The sequence below is a fragment of the Drosophila subpulchrella genome, chromosome X (genome assembly GCF_014743375.2).
Source record: "Drosophila subpulchrella strain 33 F10 #4 breed RU33 chromosome X, RU_Dsub_v1.1 Primary Assembly, whole genome shotgun sequence".
NCBI lineage: Eukaryota > Metazoa > Arthropoda > Insecta > Diptera > Drosophilidae > Drosophila > Drosophila subpulchrella.
Window position 1 is genome coordinate 22,025,053 of NC_050613.1, and position 23,607 is coordinate 22,048,659.

The following is a 23,607-nucleotide window of genomic DNA, read 5'->3' on the forward strand; positions in this document are numbered from 1 at the left end:
GTGTGATAGTCCCGCGGCTTGTGTGTATATATATTCTTTTGTAATCTTTATTTGTTTTATTCCAGTCTTTGTTTTTATTCATTTTATTCGCTTCTCCTCCGGCTTCTCTGTCCACCTCATCGATCCTGAAACGAGCAACGAAAGAATCTGTGATTCCTGGACTTGGGCGGGGTCTATGGGGGGCGGGGGGCTCTACTGGGGAGGGGGGCTCTACTGGAAGGGGGCAAGCTAGACTTGGCTAGAAAGTAGCTAAACTCTGCAGACTGTACTTGATCCTAGGCCTTACCTCTGCGCTACAATTTAACATAGTTCTCTCTTCACTTCACCTCCTGCTCACTTCTCACTTCCGCTTTCTAATACCCTTAATTATTTTGGCAAGTTATCTTTACTTTGTTAATAGGTTTAGGTTTTCTTTTTTTTGGTTTTTTTGTGACTCTTGTTTTTGGTTTATATCACTTTTAGTTGTAGTCTGGCCAAGTTGGTTCCTCTCCTCCTGTTGCCCTCTCTTTTAACACTTTCTATCCTTCCTACGCTGCGGTCTCTCTGCTTTCTTTCTTTTTTTTTTGTTGGTTTTTAATAGTAAGCTTCATTTTCTTAGCGATTTCTCTGTTTAATATTAGTTTGTAAATTACGCTTATAAAAAAAAAATATTTTGAATTTTGTTTTTCCGTTTGCATGACTTGAAGACGATATGTTTTTTAATTGTATTATTATTTTTATGTCTATATAGAGATTATTGTGTAATTATCGTAGTTAATATTAAGAATATTTTATATGCAATCTTGTGGTATTTTTTGTTATTGCTCATTGGTTTTATCTAATCGATTGGCCGACCGAGAACTTCTCAAGGAATCGAACGAACTAAAACCAAACTGGACTCCATAAATCCGCTAATACATAATGCTAATGGATGTGGCCGGGACTTGGACATGAGTGCGTGGCACGTACAAAAAACGTTTGCTACTATATATATATACATATATATATAGGGCCGATCGGAGTATATATGTATGTGGCTAAGTGAGTGTGTGTGCAAGCAGGCGTGTGTCTTTAAGGCCAAATCAAGTATACGTAAGAATGTCTTTCGGTTCTAGTTGATTCTCCCTCTCTGTCCCCTGCTTTCTCCGCCTCTTTCTTTCTCCACTTTCTTTCCCACTCTGCTTATCATCGCCCTCTCCTGCTCTATCTCATACGCTATCGCTTTCTTTTTCGCTTTCGTTTGCTGTGTGCGTGTGGACGGTTTTCAAAGCTGTAAATTGATTCGATTTATTTAACGTTATTTTTTTTCTCCGCTCTTTTTTTTTTGCTTGGTTTTCCTTTTTTTCGGTTTTTTGGTTTTTTGTTTTTTTTTTTACATATTTACAGATTGCTTCGGTATAAATATTGGTTTAAATTCTTCTTAATTACAACAAGCAGCAAATCAATAAAAACTTTTTATTCAGTCGCATATCTAACAAAAAAAAAATATTTATATATATATATCCGAATATATATAAATATCATATATGTGTGTATGTATATATGCCTGCGTTAGCTTAGTTCTCGGCTTGGTATTCTGGTATTCCTATTCCCCATCTTTAACTCATCGTCTCTATCGTATCCCTCACTTCATAAATTTTTGTTCTGTGAGATGTTTCTTCTGTGGTCCAAAGTAAGTTGTGGCTCCTCTTCTGATTCTTCTCCCTCTATTTCGACTTTCGTATTTCGTTTTCGTTTTGGTTAGCAAGAGCAGTAGAAGCGAAGCTTTGTAGGTAGGATTCTAGGTATAGAGAAATTTAGATATGACTTCGATCGATCGATTTGCACGCTAACATTCGGCACTATGCACTGCACAGTGAAGCAGTGGAAGCAGTTCATACGTATTTGTATCTTATGTTGTATAGAATTGATATATCGAATGCGCATGCAAATTGAAATTGATAATTTTGGTTTTACTCTTCTAACGTTTTCCTATCTGTATGTTTTTTTTTTTTTGTATTATTTTTTTTCTTTTAGCTTTTTTTGTTTGTCGTTTTCTAGGAAATTGACAAAAGTTGAAGTCGCTAGATTGAACGTTTTTCAAATGAGAAGATTTCGATCGTTTTCAAATCACAAAAATCAGGAAGACAGCGAATCAAGTTACAACTCATGAACATGTTGGTGTGAGCTATTAGATCATAAAGCTTCTGTATCTGTATCGGTATCTGTGTTTTTTGTGCGGGCGAGTGGAGACAAAAGAAAGACACTTACATATGCAACAGTACCGAGGAATATATAGGATATATACATCTCTCAAGTCTAGGCCTGAATATCGAAGCTGTTATAATTGTCTCTCTATTGAAGGAAGACAAACTAAACTAAACTAAACTAAAACTATAATAGATAGCTCTAAATTAAACGAAAGCAGGTCCATGCACGTGTGCATCACAAGGGTCTCTATAAGAGATCATAGCTAGTACTGGATGAGCCAGGATTCTCCTACAGGTCTCATATAAAATTTGCAATTTGTTTTATATTTTTGGTTTCATGGTTCCTAAATGGAAAGATCAGCGCGGTACCTTTGGGGTTTCTCTAGTTTTTGTTCATGTGGCATTTTCTGTTTTGTTTTTTTTTTTCGTGGCTGTTTTCGGTTGTCTGTATTTGCTAAGTTTAATTATTGTTTTTGTATCGTTAGCAGCTTTCCTTATTTTTGGTTTTAGGTTCGTTTTTGTATTCCCTTTAGTTAGCTATGATTTTGGGTTTTTGGTTGGTTTTTTCTTGGTTTTTTTTTTGTCGTTTAATATTTATTTTATGTCTATGTCTATTTGTTCAGCTTCAGCTCTGACTTACTTATTTACAAAATAGCAGTTTTAGTTTAGTTTATGTATATTTAATTATATATGTAAATGTATGTATATATTTAATATATATTTATTTATATATAATCTTTGTATTATTCATTCTTTAAACTTAACGGCAGTTTTGATGTTTTAGCATTATCATGTGTGTCTCATGTGTCTATGTGTATGGCTGTGTCTGTTGTGTAAACGAAATATAAAAACAGCGCTCGGGTAAGATGGATATACTTGTAAGTAAATAGTGATCAACAATCGGACAGGGTTTTGTATTGATAAACGATTTTTTAACTGCTATAGGAAGCTAAAACGTTTCATTGAACATCGATAAAACAGAAAATTTGAGGTTAACTATCACAGGAATAATTTTGAAAATTAATCCGGCCAAAATTGCTTGAGTTTTGATCATAAAAACCGTCTTAATTTTATCAGAATGGATGCTTTCCGGAGCACTGCTTTATCGACGACGGGCCGTCGATTCATATTCTTCATCTTGTTTGTCTTGCTTATAGTTTGCTTTTAGCTTCTTCCGTTTCCGTTTCGGCTTCTTGTTGCTGTTGTCGTTTTGGTTTTGTTTTTTTGGTTTAGTTTGTTTTACTAATATTCTGACTAATATTTAATTAATAGAGCATAATTTAAAGATGAAAATAAAATTAGCAGATATTGTATGTTGTTTGTTTTTGTCTGGTTGTTGTTGTTCTTTGTTTTTGTTTTGCTAGCTTCTAAAGAAAGGAAGAAACTCCAATTAGATTAGTCTACTAAGATAATTAGATTTTGGTTTTGTTTGTTTTTTTGTTGTTTTCGTTTTTGGTTTTATATGTTTTGTTTTGTTGTTATTAACGATTGTTAGTTGTTAATTGCTAAATTTGAACATAGGTATCAAGTAGAGTTTTTTTTTTCTTCGAGTGTGTGTGGACGTGTGTGTGAAGGGTGTGTGTGTGTGTGTCTTCGGTGTGGAGATTACCAGAAGGAAAATGAAAGGAGAAACAAGGAAAACCCCTATAGAAAGCCAGTCCATATTTGACTCTTTTTGGTGTCTACAAATACTCTAATTCAAGCTGAGTGAACTGGCACTGTGTTTGTGTGTGTGTTGTGTCTGTGTACATTTGCTGTTTAATTTACAACTACGTTGCTTACTAATTATTATAATTATAATTTAATTGTATTTATTAATAAAATTCTAAATTAGACTGCTTTTGATGACGTTTCTGGCATCCAACGTAGCATTTCACTGCGCAAATTTCGTCCATTTTCCATTTGTTTGACTGTAAAATAGAGTCAAAGGAGAACGATAAAGAGAGTGACCAAAAGGTATAAATGTTGCCTTGGAATATATTTGTTATCTATTTTATAGTAGTTGAACTATGAAAAGCGAGCGTGTGCTAAATGCTTTTGGATATTACTTATTATTAAGTGCTATGACTTGGAAAGATCTTACAAAAGTATAATAAGGGTCTAAAAAAATTACAGCCAAGTAATTTAAAATAATTAAGTTGTATGACTAATTTGATTGACTTTTCCATAAATACGACTACGTTTCGATTTCTAATTGAATTTTTTTAATATGCATTTGTATATGTTATATTTGTTAAAGCAAGATTAATACTAGGTAAGTATTAATAAAATTTACAGATGTCAAAAATATATTTGGCGCCCAACGTGGGACCTATGTGAGAATGATGTATAGAAATAAGTTATTGGCGCCCAACGTGGGACCTTGTTTATACTCACGGAAACCAATACTCACCTAGTAGTCAGACGTCGGTCTCAATACTGACGGCCATCGCATTATTATGCCTTAACTGTAAACTATTTGTGCTTCGTAGGCCGTTCTGGCCCAGCTGCTGCTGCTGTGCCTGCTGCGTTATCTGCTGGCCGTGGGGCGACTGCGATTGCTGCTGCTGCAGCTGCAGCTGAAGCTGGAGCTGCTGCTTCTCGAATGACTGCTGCGTCCTGAGAAACGGCACCATATGGCGACCCGTGTGATCAGTCAGACCTGGCGTAGTTGCATCAATGCCATCATCCAAATCCATGATGTCCGACGACGATTCGGAGAGTGAGGATTTCTTCAAATGTTGACCTACAATCCGGGGTCGTGGATCAGATACAACGATTAGAAAACGGGGCAGTCATTGGGTTGCTTAGATTGGGCGGGATTCAGGGATTTGGGGATATATTTTTTTTCATTTTCATTTTTTTTTTGGGATTTTCTTAACCGCTAGTAGTAGTAGTATGTACCTAGTGCACCAGGTAAATATGAACAACTTGTAACGTGGTTGAAATTTTGGCTCTGCATCTCCTCCTGATCCGTTTCGCGGTGATAGAAGTAATTGAAATTACTGACGATAACCGGTACCGGCAGTGCGATTGTCAGCACACCAGCGATCACGCACAAAGAGCCGACAATTTTGCCCCAGAAGCCGACGGGCCTGGATGCATTTTTGTTGAATGCATTCGTTTGTTTAATGGCAATATTTGTGGATTCGATTCATGTTTGTCAATGGGTCGTTGTCGTTGGGTGTTTTCGAGTTCGAATTGGTTTGTATATTTAAATCGATTCGAGTCGATACGATCCGATCCGATCCGTTTTTAAATATGCAAATTCGTTTCAAAGTCAATTGAATTTGGTGTGTTTTGTTGGTTGTTTTTTTGGTTTGGTTTGGTATTGGTATGAAGAAGAACGTAGAAGAAGAACGCAGTATGTAAATCAGGTGGTAAAAAAACAAACAAATAGAAATAAGTTATAAGTTTTGATATATTCAATATACTATTCTAGGATAGCGGCTTAGATTCGGGGACCCAAGCTAGTAGCTCCGGGTCCAACTAAAGTGTTAATAACTTGTTAAGAACGCAAAAGAGAATAACGTGTCACAACAGATACATATGGTTTACAAAAACGAAGCGATACGAGTTATTTTAATGGATGGCTGGGGGCGTTCGAGTAAGTATCCGTGGGTGGGGAGGCGGTGGGGATAAGCGATTACTGAACTCAAGGGGAAGCAAAAGTCAAAACTAAAAGCTCAACTAGGTATCGGTATAAGTATAGGTAGTGGTATTGTTATTGTTATTGGTATTCGTATAAGTATTTGTATGCAAACATCGAAAGCAATTCGTTGGAGGCAACCAATATCGGTTACAAAAACCAACTGAGGGTGGAGAACTATAAACTCAAGTCAAAATCAAAATCAAAACCAAAACGAAAGTTCAAAAAACAAGAAGACGAAATTATCGTGGTATACTTATTACATATAGATGATGGGGTGGATAGCAGGGCTGGTTTGGCTAACGAAAAACCGAAGCGTACTTATTGCCAAATGGAATAAACAAAATGTGCCGGCGTTTGGCGTCGTCGCTGTTAAACTTGACATAAAATGAATATACATAGATAGAGATGTGTGGAAAAACCAAAGCAAATCGAACCGATCCTCGCCGATCCGGTTAGGGATCGGCGATCGGTTAACGGTAACGGTGTAGGATAGCAAAGAGAGCCATCCGCCGACTGCTTGGGCACACACACACACTGACACAGCGGTGGGGCGCGGAGGTTGGAGGGAGACACATAGCAGAAGCGACCGATCCTCGGCTGTCTTCGTCTTCTTCTTCTTCTGCCGCTTCTTCTTTGTCATCCTCGGGGTCTCAGTTACTCGTTCTTCTCTCCTTCTTCTTCATCGTCGTCATTCGGAGCTTGTTCTTCTCCTCAGTTTTGGATCGTCTGTGTGTAGACTGTCTGACTGTGTGTTTTGATCTGACTGTACTTTGGGTTTTGATCTGACTGTACTTTGGGTGTATGATTCGGATCATTCTTCTTCCAATTTTGTGTGTGTTTGTCATGACTGTGTGTGTGTGCATTGAAATTCTTCAATTTTTTTTGCTTTTAGGATGAAAATGGCGAATGGCAGGTGACGAATTCAGGGGGTTGAGTGTACAAGGCTACTCGGCAACTTTCCCGCGTTTACAAGAAAGTGGCCGTGCAGCGGTGTGTTCTTCTTTTTCGGGCGTGTTCTTATAAATGTGTTCGTAATATAGAGATTAGGTATAGGTAAGCGATCGTAATTAGGCAAAGAGTAGTTGCTGATATAATGCTCATTCGAGTACTCGAGTCAAGAAACGAAATCAAAATTAAAGCGAGGGAAAAAACGTGTTCAAAGTGAGTAGAAAAGCCAAAAAAGTTTCGATTCAACTCTTTAGTTGGTGTGATTGCATTCCTGTGTGATTGTGTGTGTGTGTTCTGTGTGTGTGTGTGTGTGTGTGTGTTTTTGGGTGTGTTGGCTGTGGAGTTATAGGTAGCAAGTAAATTGTATTTATGCAAATGTGCTAAGCGTGCGCCCTTGTGTGTATTTTTTTTTTTTTTGGGTTTTGGGTACTGCGTTTTGTTTTTCTTTGCTTTTGATTTGGGATTGCTTTGCTTTTTGCGTTTTGTTTGCTTTGATTTGCTTTGCTTGGATTTGAATTTGCTGGCAGATTGCGCTTGACGCGATCTGATTCTGGTACTGTCGCGATCTCAACATCGATTCTCGATTTATTCGATATCGATTGGATACAGCAACTGATTGCACATGCACCGGAATCGGGAAGCACAGGGAAACGGGACTTAGGAGCAGAAGCAGGAGCCGCACAGCCTCAGCATTTTGAGAGAGCTGTTAGATCTTCCTAGTTGTTCGTTGTTGTTTCAGACGCTGATGTTGTTGCTGCGGCAGATGCTGCAGTTGCCGCAGTTGCTGCAGTCACTGCTGCTGCTACTGCCACTGCTGTTGCTACTGCTGCTGCTGCTGCTGCTGCTGGCATTGCTGGTTGCGATAGCGGTAATGATATAGCGATAACGGTAACGGTAACGGTAACGATATAGCAGGATAGCGCAGGAGCGTCGGCTGAGCAGGTGCAGGCGGCTGAGCGCTGAAGCGATTCTTACAGTTTTACATTCGGCGCAGGGGGAGAACGTAAGCAAAAGTTTACAAAATATTCCAAGTTCGATTATCATTATTATGGTCAATCAATGCTTATACGTAAATCGAGAGGTGTACATATATATATATATAAATATATATATCATATATAGCGTAGATCCGAGGGCATAGGCAAAATCAAAATGGAGGCGGAGGCATACATAAAAATAAAAAAAAGAGAACGAATACGAATATAGTTAAAGTCAAAACCAAAAATATATAGATAGACAAGGGAAAAAACCGACTGAGACTTGGCGATTTCTTGGGGAGCGAGAGAAATTTATATATATATTATATAGGATACTGTTAAAGAGACGGTATAACCGGGGGCTTTGGAGAGGGGTCTCGAGGGTTTTCAAACTCACCGTTCGTTGGTTTAGCATCGCTTTGACTGCCGGGCCGGGTTTAACCTGTTTGGACTTCAACTTTCCAAGATTTTCAGTAAGTTGCATGGATATTCTTTTTAAATATTTCTTTTTTTTATGGTTCTCACTCGGTTTGTCGCGAATCTGCTATAGAGTGTGTGCTCACGGAGATATGTGTGGGTATGTTTTTCTTTTGGGGAGTGAGGGAAGGAGGGCAATAGAGCTAAACTACGCTAGGAAATGTCTGCAATGGAATGTGCTACTGGCATGGCATTTTTGTATACGAGTATATATATATATTTGCTATGGATACAATGGTTAATGACTGGGGTATGTGTGTTGGGGCTGTCTGTCTGCGTTCATGTGTTCAAAAAGAGGGGAGGTGCCAAGCCCCCCCTTTTCGGGACAAGGGTTGGACTTAGATCTAGGGAACTAGAGCCAAAGCTTATAATTACGATAACTGTAGGAATAACGGTAGTGATACTAACTAGATCTAATGCCATCCCTTTCGAGTAAGTCTACCCAAAAATTAATCAGATAGAGATACGAACACAAAGCAAATACTACCAGCTAGTCTAAAATTGACTAAAAAATGGGATTTTGGAGCAAATCGTTGGGGGTTCTTAGCTAGGGGTTGGAATGGTGGTAGATTACAGCTAGAATTGTTCGAATGAATTCGAATTGTGCCATTGCTTGCGTTTATTGGGTTAATGATTTCTTGGAAATTTATTTATTTTGTATTTTTATTGAATAACGATTATAAAACATTTCATTTTTAATCTTAACAACATTTCCATTTTTGTTTTGTTTTTATTTTGCGTTCTTTTTGTTTCTTTCGGTTTAATTTGTGTGTGAGTTTCAGTTTTCGTTTTTTTTGTAATATCTTATTGGGCGTAATACTAGACTTTGTTCTATGGGGATTATTGCGCCTGTTGTTTGTTTTCGTTTTCGAATTTGTATTATATATTATCATTATCATCTGCTTTGACTTGCTTGTTAAGGACTGGTTTATGTTCTTTGGTTCTGTGTTATTGTTATTAGTTGAATGTTATGCTATTGCTGATGCACTATTTCTTGGGTCGGGTGGAGTTTTCCAAATTGAAAGTTCGATTCGATTCAGTTCTGTCCGGTCCTGTCCGGTTCGGTTGTGTTATGTTTTGTTTTGTTGTGTCTTGAACTTCTAACTAAACCTAAACTTATTTCCTGGTAAGTTGAATCAAGGCCAAATTAGAATTCAAAATCAATTAATTAAAATGTTTTGCTTTTGTTTTTGGTTTTTAAGTGTACTTTTTTAAATCTCTATTTGCAGTCTTTGTCCTTAATAGAAATTTGCTTTCTTTTTGTTTGTTTTTGAAGCATTGAGAAGATTTTGAAAGATTTCATTTATTTTTTTTTTCTTTTGTTGGTTTTTTTTTTGATTTACTCGTATTTAGCATATGGTAAATGTATATTGTTTCATCATAGACCGTACAATCAAAATGTTTTTCATTATTTTATATATATTTTTTTTACGTATGTGTTTTAAAATTGTTTTTGTTAGGTTTGCAATTAAATTTAATGGAAAACTTGAAAAGATTGTATTTGGTTTGAATTGAACTGGAGAAGTCAAATGTTTTGTTGTGGCGTGTTAGTGTTATATTCGAAAATAATTATGCATTCGTAAGTTAGACTTTTCTTTTTGAGTTATATGTGGTTTTCATAACTTAGTTCTTGCTTTACAACGATATGTTTGCTTCTTCATAATTTTCATCTTCTTGTTGTTCTTCTGGGTTTCCATTCACTAGAGTATCGTGCTAAGTTTTTCATTTTCTTTTTCATTTTCGTTTAATGCATTTCGCTTTTGGGTTAAAGTAGGCTAGACTAGAGTTGAGTTGAGTAGAGCGTAGAGTTGAGTAGAGCATAGTTCAAGCATACGAAAGTAATACGAAAACCAAATGAAATGCGCTTTCAGCTCCTAAGTCATGTTTGCGGATGTGTATGTGTGTATATAGTATAATATGTGGGTGTATCTAATCGGTTAGCATTGATCGACTGATTGACTGATTACTGATTGGATAACTCAACTGCAGCTGGGAGTGATTGATATGCCAAAGACGAGATTTAGGTTGAGCTCACACAAGATACTCGTACATATACGTTACGAAACGAAATCAAATATTTACAATTCAGTATTTTTCGTTAGGTTTTCTTTTTGCTTTTTTTTTGGTTTCTTTTTGAGCGCCAGCTAATACAATTACAATACGAACTAAGAATACAGAACTAGCGGCTTTTTGCTTCAGACTAGATCCTAGATCGAAATAAGGATACGGTTTCCGATTCCGATTCCATTTCGACTCGACTAACTACGGATCTATGGCCAAAATACAAATAGAAAAAAATATACGTACAATTATGGAACGGAACGGAGCGAATCGGAATGGAATGAGACGGATAAGTCGAATAGAATAGCGAGTATTATTATTTACAAGGTTGTGGGGCTTGGGGCACAGCGGACTGTGCGAAATAAAAAACGGTTCGAAAACACTTTTCTCAATTTATTTGCTTCGATATCGCTTCTTTATTGTGGGTTCGGATCGGATTGGATCAGCATGGGGTTCCGTTTTCTTAATCTTCTCACTGTTCATCTTGTGTACTTAGTTTTTCTTTGGTTTCTTTGGTATGTTCAAGGTTTTTGTTTTTCGTATTTTAGTCTGCGCTTAGTCTGCGGATAGCTAGCTTGTAATTCGGTTGCAGCATATGCATATGTCTGGGTATATGCTACATGCTACATGTTTCCTTTGTATATGTATATGCTGTGTTTATGTACAATTTGAAATTGTATTAAATTTTACTTGTGTACTTAGCTCAATTTAATTACATTAAATTTTTTGTTCATTTCGAATTAATTGTAATTTATTTAAACATATAATAACATTTCTTTTTCTGAACACATTTATTCCAAATTTTTTTCTGATTTTTTTTTTTTTTTGGTTTTTATGATTTCAGTTTTTAAGCATTTATAGGTAAATATTAACACGATTTTCAATTTCTGTTTTCTCCGATTTATTTGTGGTTTCTTGTTTTCTGTTTTTTTGTTGTTCTTTAATTATAGTGGCTTATTTTGTGATTAAATCAAAGTCTTAAGATGTAGGACAAAATATGAACGTATAATTGTAATAATAAAATTAAAATAAAATTCTAAATTCAGCTATACATCGGTATTTCTTAGACTCATTTACAGTTATGTTTGCTAAATTTATTCAATTGTCTAGATTAAGGCTAGGAAAAAAAAACAACCTTACTTTACACTCGGCTCTTTGTATCTGCTATCTGGTTTCATTTTTCATTTTCATTTTCATTTATCATGTATCTGGTATCTTTGACCTTTAATCGTTTATCTGCTATCTGGTATCTTGTATCTATGAAGCTAAAATCATTTCCTCTGACCGATCTAAAACATGAAATCTAATCTTAAGTAGGCGGTTTTCTTTTCGTTATGCTTCATTTCCCTCTCCTCAATCCTCGTTCGTTTTTGGTGTTTTGCAAGTTTCATCGTCTTTGTCTGGACCATTATCTTCATCTTCTCTAATGCTTATTCATCTTATAAATCTTAGCATTCTTACGGATATAGTGACTAAGTACAGTACAATGAACTGACATTTGAATGTGTTATTCTTTTATTTTATGTTATTTTATATTATTCATTTATTATATAATTTCATTAGTTTTTATCCAGTTTATCGTTAGGTGTTTTGGTTTTTTTTTTTTGTACAAAATAGCATTTGCAAGATGTAGTTGTTATTGGAGAGTATTTACAGCAGTTAGCAGCCACAGTGGGGATACCCTATTTCCTTTCTCTTTGGTTTTGGGTGGCGATTATTTACACACTGTCCACGTGTCGCTTGGCCCATTATATCTGGCCTCCACTGTGGGACCTTGGAAACGTTGCATTATTGTTCGCTTGCCTTTTTCAGCTGGTTCTACTGAATTGCCAGGGGCTGCAGGGGCGGGGGTGGAAGGGGGGCCTGCCTCTCGGGATCAGGGGCTGGGGAAGAGGGGATCGAGTCGGCCAGCGCACAATGTTCCTTAAGGCACTTGGCTCTGCTCTGCTCCTCCGGATCTTTCTGTTGGCCTCGGACTCTAGGACCCCCTCTCAAAACCCTCCACCCCTGACCCTGGCCCGCCCCCCATCCATCTATATATATATATGCATGTACGTAAGTGCGTGTGAAAGTGTGCTTGTGTGGACGGTTCTCGAAGCTTTTTAAAATTTACACTTGAATATGATCGGTATCTAGTTGCCATGGCTATCCATCAATTTACATCGGCAAGAGCAACCCTTCTTATATACAGGTCTCCTACATACACATACATATATGATAAATATATTTATCTATGCAGTTTGGTATACACTTATACACACATAAATATATATCTTCATATTACATATATATATAGTGGAGTTTGTTTCTCTATTATAATACATTTAATGCAAAAGTTGAATTCGCATAGTTCAGTCAACAATTTCTTGTGTTTTTTTTTTTGCTGTGAAAGGGTTTGTGGGGTTTATTCTTGTGTGGTTGGGGATAGGGTATTGACCAACCCCTGCAATTCAGTCGAAGAAATCATCGCTGGAGAGCCCCATCTTTTAGTTTAACATTTACCTTTAGTTTTTGGTTTCGGTTGTTCTTTTTTTAATTTTTTGTTTGTGGTATATAGTATCCTTTTATTAAAAAAATCATAAGAGCGTTTTCTGTTTTGTTGTATCTCATGTCGCCACCTTATTTTTGGTTTTTTTTTTTTGCGATTTTATTGTGATTGAGCGGATCTGTGAGTGGGGAATTCGAGCAATCCGTTGGATGTTTTGACTAATTCTCGGTCTTGTAGTTTTATTGCAGTCGTTTCGCCTTTCCTTAAATTCCTTTAAGCACTGAATCTGCAGCATTCGTATTGCTTACGAGTGCGTTAGTTGTTTCGCTTTTGCTTTTAGTTGAATATTTGTACTTTTTATTTCGTTTTAATTCGGGGGGATCGAAGCAGAAGATATAGCTGATATGGGTTCAGTTAGTTATAAGTTATACGTGTTAGGTGAGAGGTTCGAAGTGGGTTGGGTGGGCGAGAGGTGGGAGGGTATAGATTTCTCTTAAGCTTTAATCAAAAAACAAAGGGTCTCGAGTAGTGTTACGAACGATGTTGTTTGGGTTATACACATAATACATCTATCACATATATGTGTGTTTTTGTGTATACGCCTAGTTGGTTAGTTCAGTTATTCCGATGGTTAGCTGTCTAAGTTAGTTACACGATAGTATTTCCTCTCACATTTAAAAGCAGATATTGCCTCGGGGTTTCCTCGGTTTTTCCTTGATGACTATACAAGTTGGTTTCGGTACTTAGTTAAATATTACGGCAGTTTTACTATACTTTCTTTTAATGTGTGTGAGTGTTTTTATGGTGACTGAAATCTGCTTTGTGAGTTTATCTTTTTCAGCTTCTTCAAAGGGACATCCCTCAGCATGGACTTGCTTCACTGTGCTTGGCTTCATCATTCGTCCTTTCGACCGGAGTTATTAAAGCATTACTTCCTCTGTATTATTCCAGCTAAAATAATGGCGTGTGAGCTTAATGATTTTGCATTATTTACAGTTTCCCTTTGCAGCTGCAATTTGATCGGGTTGTTATTCAGCTTCGGTTGTTAAAAATTTGATTTAAGTCCTGCCATCACTTCTTCGATGTTTATGCTGTTGCTTTCATCTCCCTTCTGTTAATCATTGTTATTTGTCAATTGTTTTCTTTTTATTGGTTTATGCCATACTACTCGAATTTATTGTTATCATCATCTCCCTTACTCATTCATTATCTTGCTTTTTGTTTGTTCTGGTTGGGACTTGAATTTTGTTTTTTTATGTTGTTTATCATTAGATGTATAATTTAATTAAATTAAATTAATTTAAGTTTTAATTTAGATTTAATTTAGTTTAGCAATAGATTAAATTTGTTTTTGTTATTTGTTCTACTTAAATTAAATATAAACAGCTTTTGTAGTCGTTTCTGGCATCCAACGTAACTCCTGTCAAGGCCAAATTTATACCACGCAACGTCTTTTGCACTGATTTGATTCATATGTCATACATTTATCGAATATCATATACATATATCATACATCATACATATGGTAATACATACATAGGGATCGAGACGTAGGCAAAGGTTTAAATTTAGGATTAGGTTTATACGTAAACATAGGCAAACATGTGTATCGCGTAGGTAGAAGAGCGCGCCACGTGGAGAGAAAAGAGAGAAAAAGTTATGTTCTAATCAAATCGTAATTCAATTCAGTTCAATTTAATTGATCGGACGTTCGCACTGGACAGAGAAAAAAAATGTTTGGGTCTTGAAGTTATAAAACTGAAATTTACTGTTTCTTTTAATGATAGTGCATGGAAATATGGCGGAGATTTTTTGTAACAATTGTTTTGGGGCTTCTGATTCCATTGTAATAATTGGGTTATTTAAAAAAATAAATCATTTAATTAAGTTTTAGTATATTATAAAATTCATACTCCCTAAAAAATGATTCATATCCGAATTTGTTGATTTTATTTTGCAGCATGTGCAGCTTAAATGATCATTTATGTGTTATACATTCTTTTTCTCTCATTGTGCAGCAAAACATAGGGGTTCCACTGTCCTGCATCCCTGGCGACCAGTGCGAACGTACCGTTTTGGAATTTTGCATTTTGCTTTTGGCAGTTTGCAACACTTAAACCTAGTTACGCTCTACGGCTCAAGGTGCACGGTGGTTTTGGGGGTTTGAGGTTGGGGTCAGAGAAATGAGTGTGCCAGAGCAAGATACAGATAGAGAGTGTGATATAGATGGGAGAGTGGCGGTGATCTGGGGGAGAGGGGTCAGTGCAGCAAGCGAGTGGCGTTATCCAACACTTACCCAGTAGTCAAACGTCGGTCTCGATACTAACGGCCAGGGCATTATTGTGCCTCATTGTGAGGCCGCTGCTGCCGCTGCCGCTCGTTGCCGCCGCTGCACTTGCGTTTATTGTGTGGGACTGTTGCTGCTGCGTCTGTTGCTGCTGCTGCTGCTGCTGCTGCTTGAAGCCGTTCTGCTGTTGCTGCTGCTGCTGCTGGTACAGTTGCGTCTGCGTCAGCTGCTGCAGTGGATGCTGCAGCTGCTTATCGATCGACATCGACATTGAGGACGCTACCGGCTGTTGCTGCTGCTGGGCTCCCAAAAATGGAGCCACCGCACTGCGTCCAGGATGTGTGTCTGTCAATCCAGGCGTGGACTCGACACCATCGTCCAAATCCATCATATCCGATGAGGACTCGGACAACGATGATTTCTTCATGTGTTGACCTACTTGGTGGTTTGTATGCATTTGTTTAGTGTGTTTTGTCGCAGTGTATATCACGCGTTGGCAGACAGAGAGTGTGTGTGTGTGTGTGTGTGTTTATATATGATGTGTGTGTACGTGAGTTTGATTAGGGGGATTCACACAATGCCAGGGATGCAGGAACGGATTTTTGGATGGATGGGTTCGAGTTCGATTTGAATTTGGTTTTGGTTTTTGGGTTATCGGTTTTAATAGGTATTTTCGGGAATTATTTGTGTGGAGGTCACGTTTCGATATTCGAATTGGCCATTAAATTGACGGAATAAAGAGAGAAACAAAAAGAAGAGAGAGAGAAGAGAGAAAGAGGAGATCACACATACAGTTGTAATGCATCGGTAACGGTAATGTTTTTTGCTGTAGTACTCGCTTACACACAAAACACACACAGTACGTGCACGTTGGTTGTGGCACCGCTGTCAATACCGCATACCGCTGCCCCACCGACAGGGTTGCCACCCACCGGCGCTGCAGCACGCCACCCACCAGCCCACCAGGGTTGCCCGGGGGGGTGCTGGGTGTTCGGCAGTGCACAGAGAAAAAACATAACATCTGTTTCATATTGTCATCTCGACTTTTTCAATTAATCCTAAAACTGTATCATCAATCTTTGGCATATCATTGTGAAACCGTGAAATTCTACATCCATACTTTATAGGGAAGGTTTATAATTGTAATGTAGAATGTAATGTATTGGGATATATGAAATGTGTCTTGAGTCCTCAGTATTTTTAAAGGAACATGAAACTTTATGGTTCGTAGTTTTGTACATTCTTCTACATTTATATTTTATCGTTATATTGTCAAAGTAAAAAATTTCGAATCCTATGGTCATCTGGTGATTTTAAATATCTTCGAAGATTCAGTAAGCTTCTATGGATTTCGAAGATTTCATTGGTACAGTGCTGATATGCCGCAGATCAAAGGTAGCTGGAAATCGACGATCCGTTGTTTGTGGTGATATTTTTTCTCTGTGTGACAACGTGTCTGGTTCGAAAGCAGTGCCGGTACCCATCCGCTTGGGAGCCAGTTGGTGGTGCTGCCAATCGGGAGGATGGATGGTATGGTGGGTTTCTTTCGGTTGGTGGTTGGTTGGTAAGTGGTTTTTTTTTGGGGGCACACGGCACCGCCTTCGGCTTCAGCATCGGCATCCACAATTCGTTTCTTTCTTCGTAAATGTTTCTATTTTTATTCGACGGGTTCTACTTTTTGTTGCTCTACTTGAATTTGTGGTTGGGTTTTGGTGGTTCTGTCGGTAGTGGGGTGTTGGTATTCTGGGTGGGTTTGTAGCGGGTTTTTGGGGTTTGATGGGTCGGAGAATAGATGCGAATCGAGTACAGGGTATAGGGGCTCGAGCCAAGGCCACAACAGATATAACACAGGAGGCACAGAGCGATAGAGACTTAGAGACGTGGCTTGGGGTTCTGGGCTCGGAGTGGGGTGTGCACACACAGTGTTGAACTTACCTAATGTACCTGGCAAATATGGACAACTAGTAACGTGATTAAAGTTCTGGCTCTGCATCTCCTCCTGATCCGTTTCGCGGTGATAGAAGTAGTTGAAATTGCTGACGATGACCGGCACCGGCAGTGCGATGGTCAGCACGCCAGCAATGGCACACAGTGATCCCACAATTTTGCCCCAAACGCCGACGGGTCTGTACCATCAATCAATCATTCAATCATTCAATAAATCAATCAATCAATCAATCAGTTTCAGATAATCAATTTTTCAATTCAATTTGGAATTCGATTTCAATCGATAGTCGTGATCGTGTGTCAAACGATAAACGATACAATGCAATTTTTCGATTGGCAATCATTTGCACATACAATTTTTCCCGGCGTTTTAGGGTTGCATTTTTTTATTTTTATTATTATTATATATATTGTTTTTTTTTATGGTAAGATATAGGTGCAATTTTTGTTGGTTGTTGGGGATATTTGTTTTTTGGTTTTGATTAACAATTGATATATATTTTATTTGAATTGAGAATTTTGGAGTTGGTTGGTTGTTTTTTTTTTTTTTAATTGATTTTTGGTATTTGTTTGTTTGGATGGAAGCGAGCGATGTTAACGAACGAACGATATAAATAAAATGAAAATACAAATATATAAGAAATGTAAAGTAAAACTCTCGTTTTGTTCTTAGAATTTCTTTTGCGTTGGGTTTTTTTTTATCATATATACTGTATGCATTGGCAAAATTATACGGCATTACGCATTATATAGAAACAGATACAGGTATAGATATCGATAGGTGTACGCTTACATAAGTATATTTATAGAGAGAAGGGCTTGAGTAGGCATTAGTCTAGCAGAGAACGTTCAAATCAAATCAAAGTGGCGCAAAGAGTACGAAAGTCGAAAGAAGAAGGCACAACACTTAGAACAACGGGTGGGTAAGCGTATATCTGGATATATTTTGTAGAGTAGTATTTTTTTTTTTTTTTTTGGTATTTCTGTTGGCAGTTTTCGAGGCAGCTTGTTCGTGTGCTTATATACAGACATAATTATTGCATAAGTGCGAGCAACTGGCTCAGGTGTTTGTGAGAGTGTGTGGGTGAGTGGGGGGGGGCCTGGTGCATGAGTGTGTGGCGAAAACTTTTTTCTCCTCCGGTTAAAGTTGGAAAATGGGAAAGAGAGGGAGTGGAGAATTCTTTTTTTATGGGTTCTGGTATCGTGGTATCATAGGCAATTGGATTTGGCAGGCGGCTTTGTTGCTCATTAGGCGGCTGTAGCTAAACTTTTGTGTCTCAGTGTGCGTGTGTGAATGAGGGCGCTTAGGTGTGAGTGTGTGTGTGTGTGTGTGTGGTTGTGAGTGTCATGTAAGTGGGTAAGTGTGTTTATCGGGCACATGCAGCATGCTCGTCCTCGTCTCCTCCATCCTTTTTTGTTTTTTGTTCTCCTCCAGCTTTATTGTGTGTTCGTTGTGGGGTTTCAGGGGGTTAAGCTCGATAAACTGTTTGGCCAGCAAATGAAGTTATCGTTATCGCTCGGTGGGCGTGGTTCCATCACCCAGTGTTTTTCTGTGTGTGTGTTTGGTGTATAGTTTGTGTTTGTGTGTTAGATGATGGCGATTATGGAAGGCACTGTACATTAAAGTTACAGAGCCCACAGTATGAGTATTAAATTGAGTTGAACTGATGACTTGTTTCAGTTTTTTTTTTCAATATTATTTCGGTATTTTTTCGGTATCTTTTGTGAACTAAACAACGACACAACGTTACATAGGTAATTTGCGATAAGAAAATGATAAGCAAATACCTAAAATTGGCACAAAGTATAAAACAGCTAAACGACTTAAAGTGAAAACGCAATGAGATGGTAATGGAACTCGCGAGAGAGCGAGATGGTGGGTGATCGAGTGCGAGCGAGAAAGTAAGAGTGATGCCAACTGAAAACCGTTAAACGATACACAACGAAACGGAATGAAACGCAAGATTTTAGACAAAGATAAATACAAATACAAAGACAAAGACAAATAGAAGTCATTATAGACAAATACGAATACAAACAAACAGCTCAGCGAGTCAAAGTAAGAGACAACAACGTTTAAGTTTGGTTTTGCATATTATTAATCGGGAGATACGAAACTCAAAGGGGTTAACAAGAAGTACAGTTAGTTTTGGATACATTTCGTTAGATAGCTTTAGTTGGGTTAGCGTTTTTGGGGCGGGCTTTTAATAATCACACATAACGCAATTAACCAAACAGTTGGGAAAATAAAATTAGAACAGAACACAGAGGTGGAACGGAGAAGGAATGGAACGCCCAGAAAGAAGGCGCTCCCAAGGCGGGAACGAAACGATAACGAAACGATAACGGAAATAGAAACGAAACGTAAAATCAAAACTGGAGTTATCGTAAACGTAATCATAAAAGTTAGAATTGTATAGATTTGCATACGTCATGTCACCATATCCAACGGTGGTCATGGTAACGACCGCCCACCAAAATGCATCGGGTATGGACTTGAAGAAGGAATTTTCGCTTCCAGCTTCCGCAAAATAAACCGCCGATGAGAAGAGTACGACGCCTAAAAAAATTGATGGGAGAAACATTGCTTTGCATTGGTAATATATTCTTTTATGTTTTTTAATTGTATTTTTTTTGATTTTTTTTATTATTATTGTTTTTTTTTTCAAAATTAACATTTAACCAAAGAGTGTTTTTTGAAAGTAAGTCTTATATGTCTGGATGCGTCGGAAGCTCGTCAAGGTGGTGTACGTATGTGATGGTGGGGCATTCGTGTTCCAAAATACATTTCGCAACCCTGATACGGCTTCTGTTTCTGTTTCAGTTTCAGTGTTTTTGTTTTCGGTTCAACTTAAAAGAGTTTAGATATATTCACGTGAGTTTTGAATCGACTTCACCACAATCCGGCGGCATTCCCAAGCAGAAAATCAAGGCTTACCTAGAAGGTTTCGCTTTTCTTTATCTAAAATATATGGGTAGGATCAATTAGAGGATCAATGGGAGGAAATCGGTTTCTGGTGAGCCTCCCGCTGTTCGTACTGCTATGGGGCCCAAAAATATGGTGATATTTTAGCGGGTAGAACAAACGGCGACAGTGGACCATAGAGCGAATGTCTTGAAATCGAAATCAGACTCCATTCCTTATTTAGGGGCTAGTGGGATGCGGAGTGGGGGATGTAGGTACATACTAAGGACGAACATAACGTTAAATAGATGAAAAACGCAAAAAAGAATGAGGGGTTGGACAGCGACGCAAAACATAGAACCGATCATGCCACAAAAGAAACATTAAAGGAATACGAATGAACGGAAATGAAAATGAGACAAAAAACACGGGGAGATTAGGGGGTTGGGTCCGTAAAAGCGAGCGATCACCACATAAGGAACCACAACATTACATATATGGCATATTCACATCGCATTCAATTTACAGAGAGACCGTATTTCCGTTTCGAAGTACACAACTGTACACGGCGCACAGCGTGGGAACAGCGGAACTCTTGGGAATGGAACCACCATTTTTCGATTTATTTACATACATTAGCATTAGGAGTGACGAAAGCAAGACATCAATGAAACACATAAAGCTTTAGAAAGACATATAGTTGAGATATGGGAAAGACTGTACAACACTCAGTTACAAACACTCAGACAAAGAAGTAAGAGACACAGATAGAGAGATAAGTGTAGATATAGAAGGCAGGATTTGAGAGTAGCTAGTGCCGGGACCATACGGCAGTGTGGAGCTGAAACGTGGGCTGTACCTCATATCACCATATCCCACCGTCGTCATGGTCACCACAGCCCACCAGAAGCCGTCCGGTATCGACTTGAAAAAGGAACTGTCGCTGCCAGCTTCCGCGAAATAAACGGCCGACGAGAACAGGACCACGCCTGAATTACGATCCAAATGGAGATCGTTTAAATAGAGATCAATCGTTATATTAAAAGTGCAATTAATTGTTATTTTCTGCTTGGGAATCGGTTGGGGGTTGGTCTGGGTTGGATCATTGGGTCGCAGGGGCAGATACTTGTATCTGAATCCCGTCAGATTTCAAGGTGAATTGGTCCCTTTCTTATTAGTTCGTTAAAACAACTACAAGATATACATAAGACTATGATTATGAGTTAGTAAGTTGTTTTGGGGTACTTTTCTCTTTCTCTTGGAATTTGGTGCACGTTAAAGAAAACTATATATATGTAATTCAAAATGTTCTTAGGAGTATTCTTCGTTGGACATGTATGTATGTATTAGTAGTTAGTGTCTCCGTGTGGGTGTGTTTGTGTGGGTGTCACACAAAAGTTAGCAAAATATTACAAAGGCGATAACAAAAATTGGCTTGTTCCTCGGCGGGAACCGAAGTGAGAAAGAGCAGAGATCAGGGATCGTTGCCTACATCTCTGCGCTTCTACAAGTGTGGGTGTGTGAAAGAAAGAAAGAGAGATAGAGTGTGTGTGTGTGTGTGTGGTGGTGGTGTGTGTGTTAGTAAGGTTAATACGACTACTTGATCAGTGGAAACTATCTATACAGAAGATTATTTATTTATAGAGAATATTGTTATATTTCTTTTGTTGGTTTGATTAGAGTTAAACATGAAACTAGCTAAGTACTCTGTACAATACAATATACATACGTTATCGGTTCATAAGTAGTAGTAGGTAATTAGTCATATCAATAGATTTCTATACATATATATCAATATATCGATGTATATGTATATGCGTACAGTTCAATATGATAGGGCTACACTACGGCAAGACAAATGATACGGTAACGGAAACAAATCGAATCGAAAGCAACCATCGAATTTCTATTAGAAATATTAATATACTATACATGTATATATCAGTTATATAACTCAGTTGATCACCTGGAGATTCTGCAATTTTGAAAGCTAAACAGAAAACATCTAACACATCGTAACGAAACGAAACGTAATGAAATGGAATGGCATGGTATGAAACATAACAGACACAGAACTCAACGTAACTGATATATACAGAATATATATTTAGATATGCAGATAGTTGAAAGTTTTTGGGTAACGATATATTGATATAGATGTGTTCATGTTCATGTCAGTTTAGATATGGTACACTATAGATTATACATATGATATACTTAGGTATGGTTAATACGTTAATCGTTCAACGGATACAACAACAAACTATGAGCTAGAAATTACCAACTAGAAATTAGAAACTAGAAGCTAAAAACTATAGAACTAAAAGCAAAATTCAAACCACGGCACAATCTGTGGACATGGACATTGAAACGACAACGTTGATGATGAGTACGGTTTACGGATTACTGAAAACGGTTTACGGATTACGGTTTACGAACAACTTGAATGTGGTAAAACATGAACAACAATACAAAATATATATAATTAATTTGATACAGATGGATTAATTTCGCTTGATCTTTCTGTATGTATAAGGTTGTAACATATGTCGATCATCATTTCTAGTTGCTATTTATTTATCTGTTTGGTTGGACAATTTGAATGCCAAGAAGTTTGCCAATTTTAAGGCATTTTCAACGCAGTTTGGGCACATTTTCATGAGGGATCAAGGAGGGATGGGATCGAGTTAGATAAGATGGGTAGTTAGGCTATACATATAGAGAAACATTTAGATTAAATACTTGAGAAAATTCGTTGGATCTGCGCGCAAATTGCTTGGGGTCCTTAAAATTGACAACGACTTGAGCGCGGCATTTTGGGGAATATCGAAACGATTCGAAGCTAACAACACTTGATCATTTTCGCCCCCTGGTCTGCCGTTTGCACTTTGTCAGAGTATATCAGGAGTAATAGACTAAAATTCGAGTACACTGAGAGACTTTGCTGCTGTTTTTTTCCAAAAAGCTAGCCAAAACCAAACTGAAATTCAAATTGATATTCGTAATACAAAACGCAAATGAAGAGAACTCAACGAACATATCCAAAGTGAACGATACTTATAGAGCTTTTTAGCGGATCTGACGGGGGAGATCTGCAAGTTTTGGGATATAAGATCTGGGGATCGCTAACGTATCGCTGCTCCATTGGGCGATAGTTCGTACCTACTTAGCGCTAGGATTAGACGACACTAAATAAGTTAGAGATACGTAATGGGTGAGTTATACGAGTATACACCTAAGTAATATGGATACACGCTCTAAGGGCCTCCCTTCTAGTATATTTATTAAGTGTGAGTGGGTGTGGGTTTTTGGATGTGTGGACGTGTAAGGCTGTAACTATATAGTATGACTAGTTTACGTTACTTTAGTTTACTTTAGTTTAGCTTTATGTTTTAGGACTAATCTCTATTGGAGCGGTTTCGTTTCGGGTTTCTTTTGGGAATATCGTTGAGTTATTGAGTTGTTTTGGGACAGTGGGACAAGGGTGTCTGCAGATACACTATATCTAGATATGGATACTTGATCTATGCAAGTACTGGGAGCTCTCGTATTCGGTATAGCTTAGTCTTAAGTCTGGGATTTTTGGCTTTCGCCGAGTTTCGTGAGGCAAATCAAATTGAAAATTATAAGTTCTTAAAAAGCATAACACTTCTCTGTTTTTGTTGTTTTGTTTATTTGTGGATTGGTTGGCTGTTGTTGTCTGTGGCGCAATGAAACA

General features: G+C 37.8%; 1 protein-coding gene across 14 annotated transcripts in view; it reads right to left on the bottom strand.

The window, feature by feature from the left end:
* Window positions 1-1,862: 1,862 nt before the first annotated feature.
* The window catches only part of LOC119557334 (potassium voltage-gated channel protein Shaker), a 126,647-nt gene continuing 104,902 nt past the window's right edge, over window positions 1,863-23,607 (bottom strand). For 10 of the 14 annotated variants that reach the window (XM_037870064.1, XM_037870065.1, XM_037870067.1 and 7 more), the window contains 4 exons: window positions 19,415-19,544; window positions 16,973-17,163; window positions 15,047-15,475; window positions 10,641-14,209 (listed from right to left, as the gene is read on the bottom strand). In XM_037870064.1, coding sequence (XP_037725992.1) covers window positions 15,054-15,475; window positions 16,973-17,163; window positions 19,415-19,544 — 743 coding nt within the window. In that variant the 3' untranslated portion in view covers window positions 10,641-14,209; window positions 15,047-15,053. Of the gene's footprint in view, window positions 4,079-4,560; window positions 4,894-5,051; window positions 5,243-10,640; window positions 14,210-15,046; window positions 15,476-16,972; window positions 17,164-19,414; window positions 19,545-23,607 lie in introns of those variants that run through there. The other 4 variants (XM_037870066.1, XM_037870057.1, XM_037870063.1 and 1 more) reach the window with 2 other exon arrangements.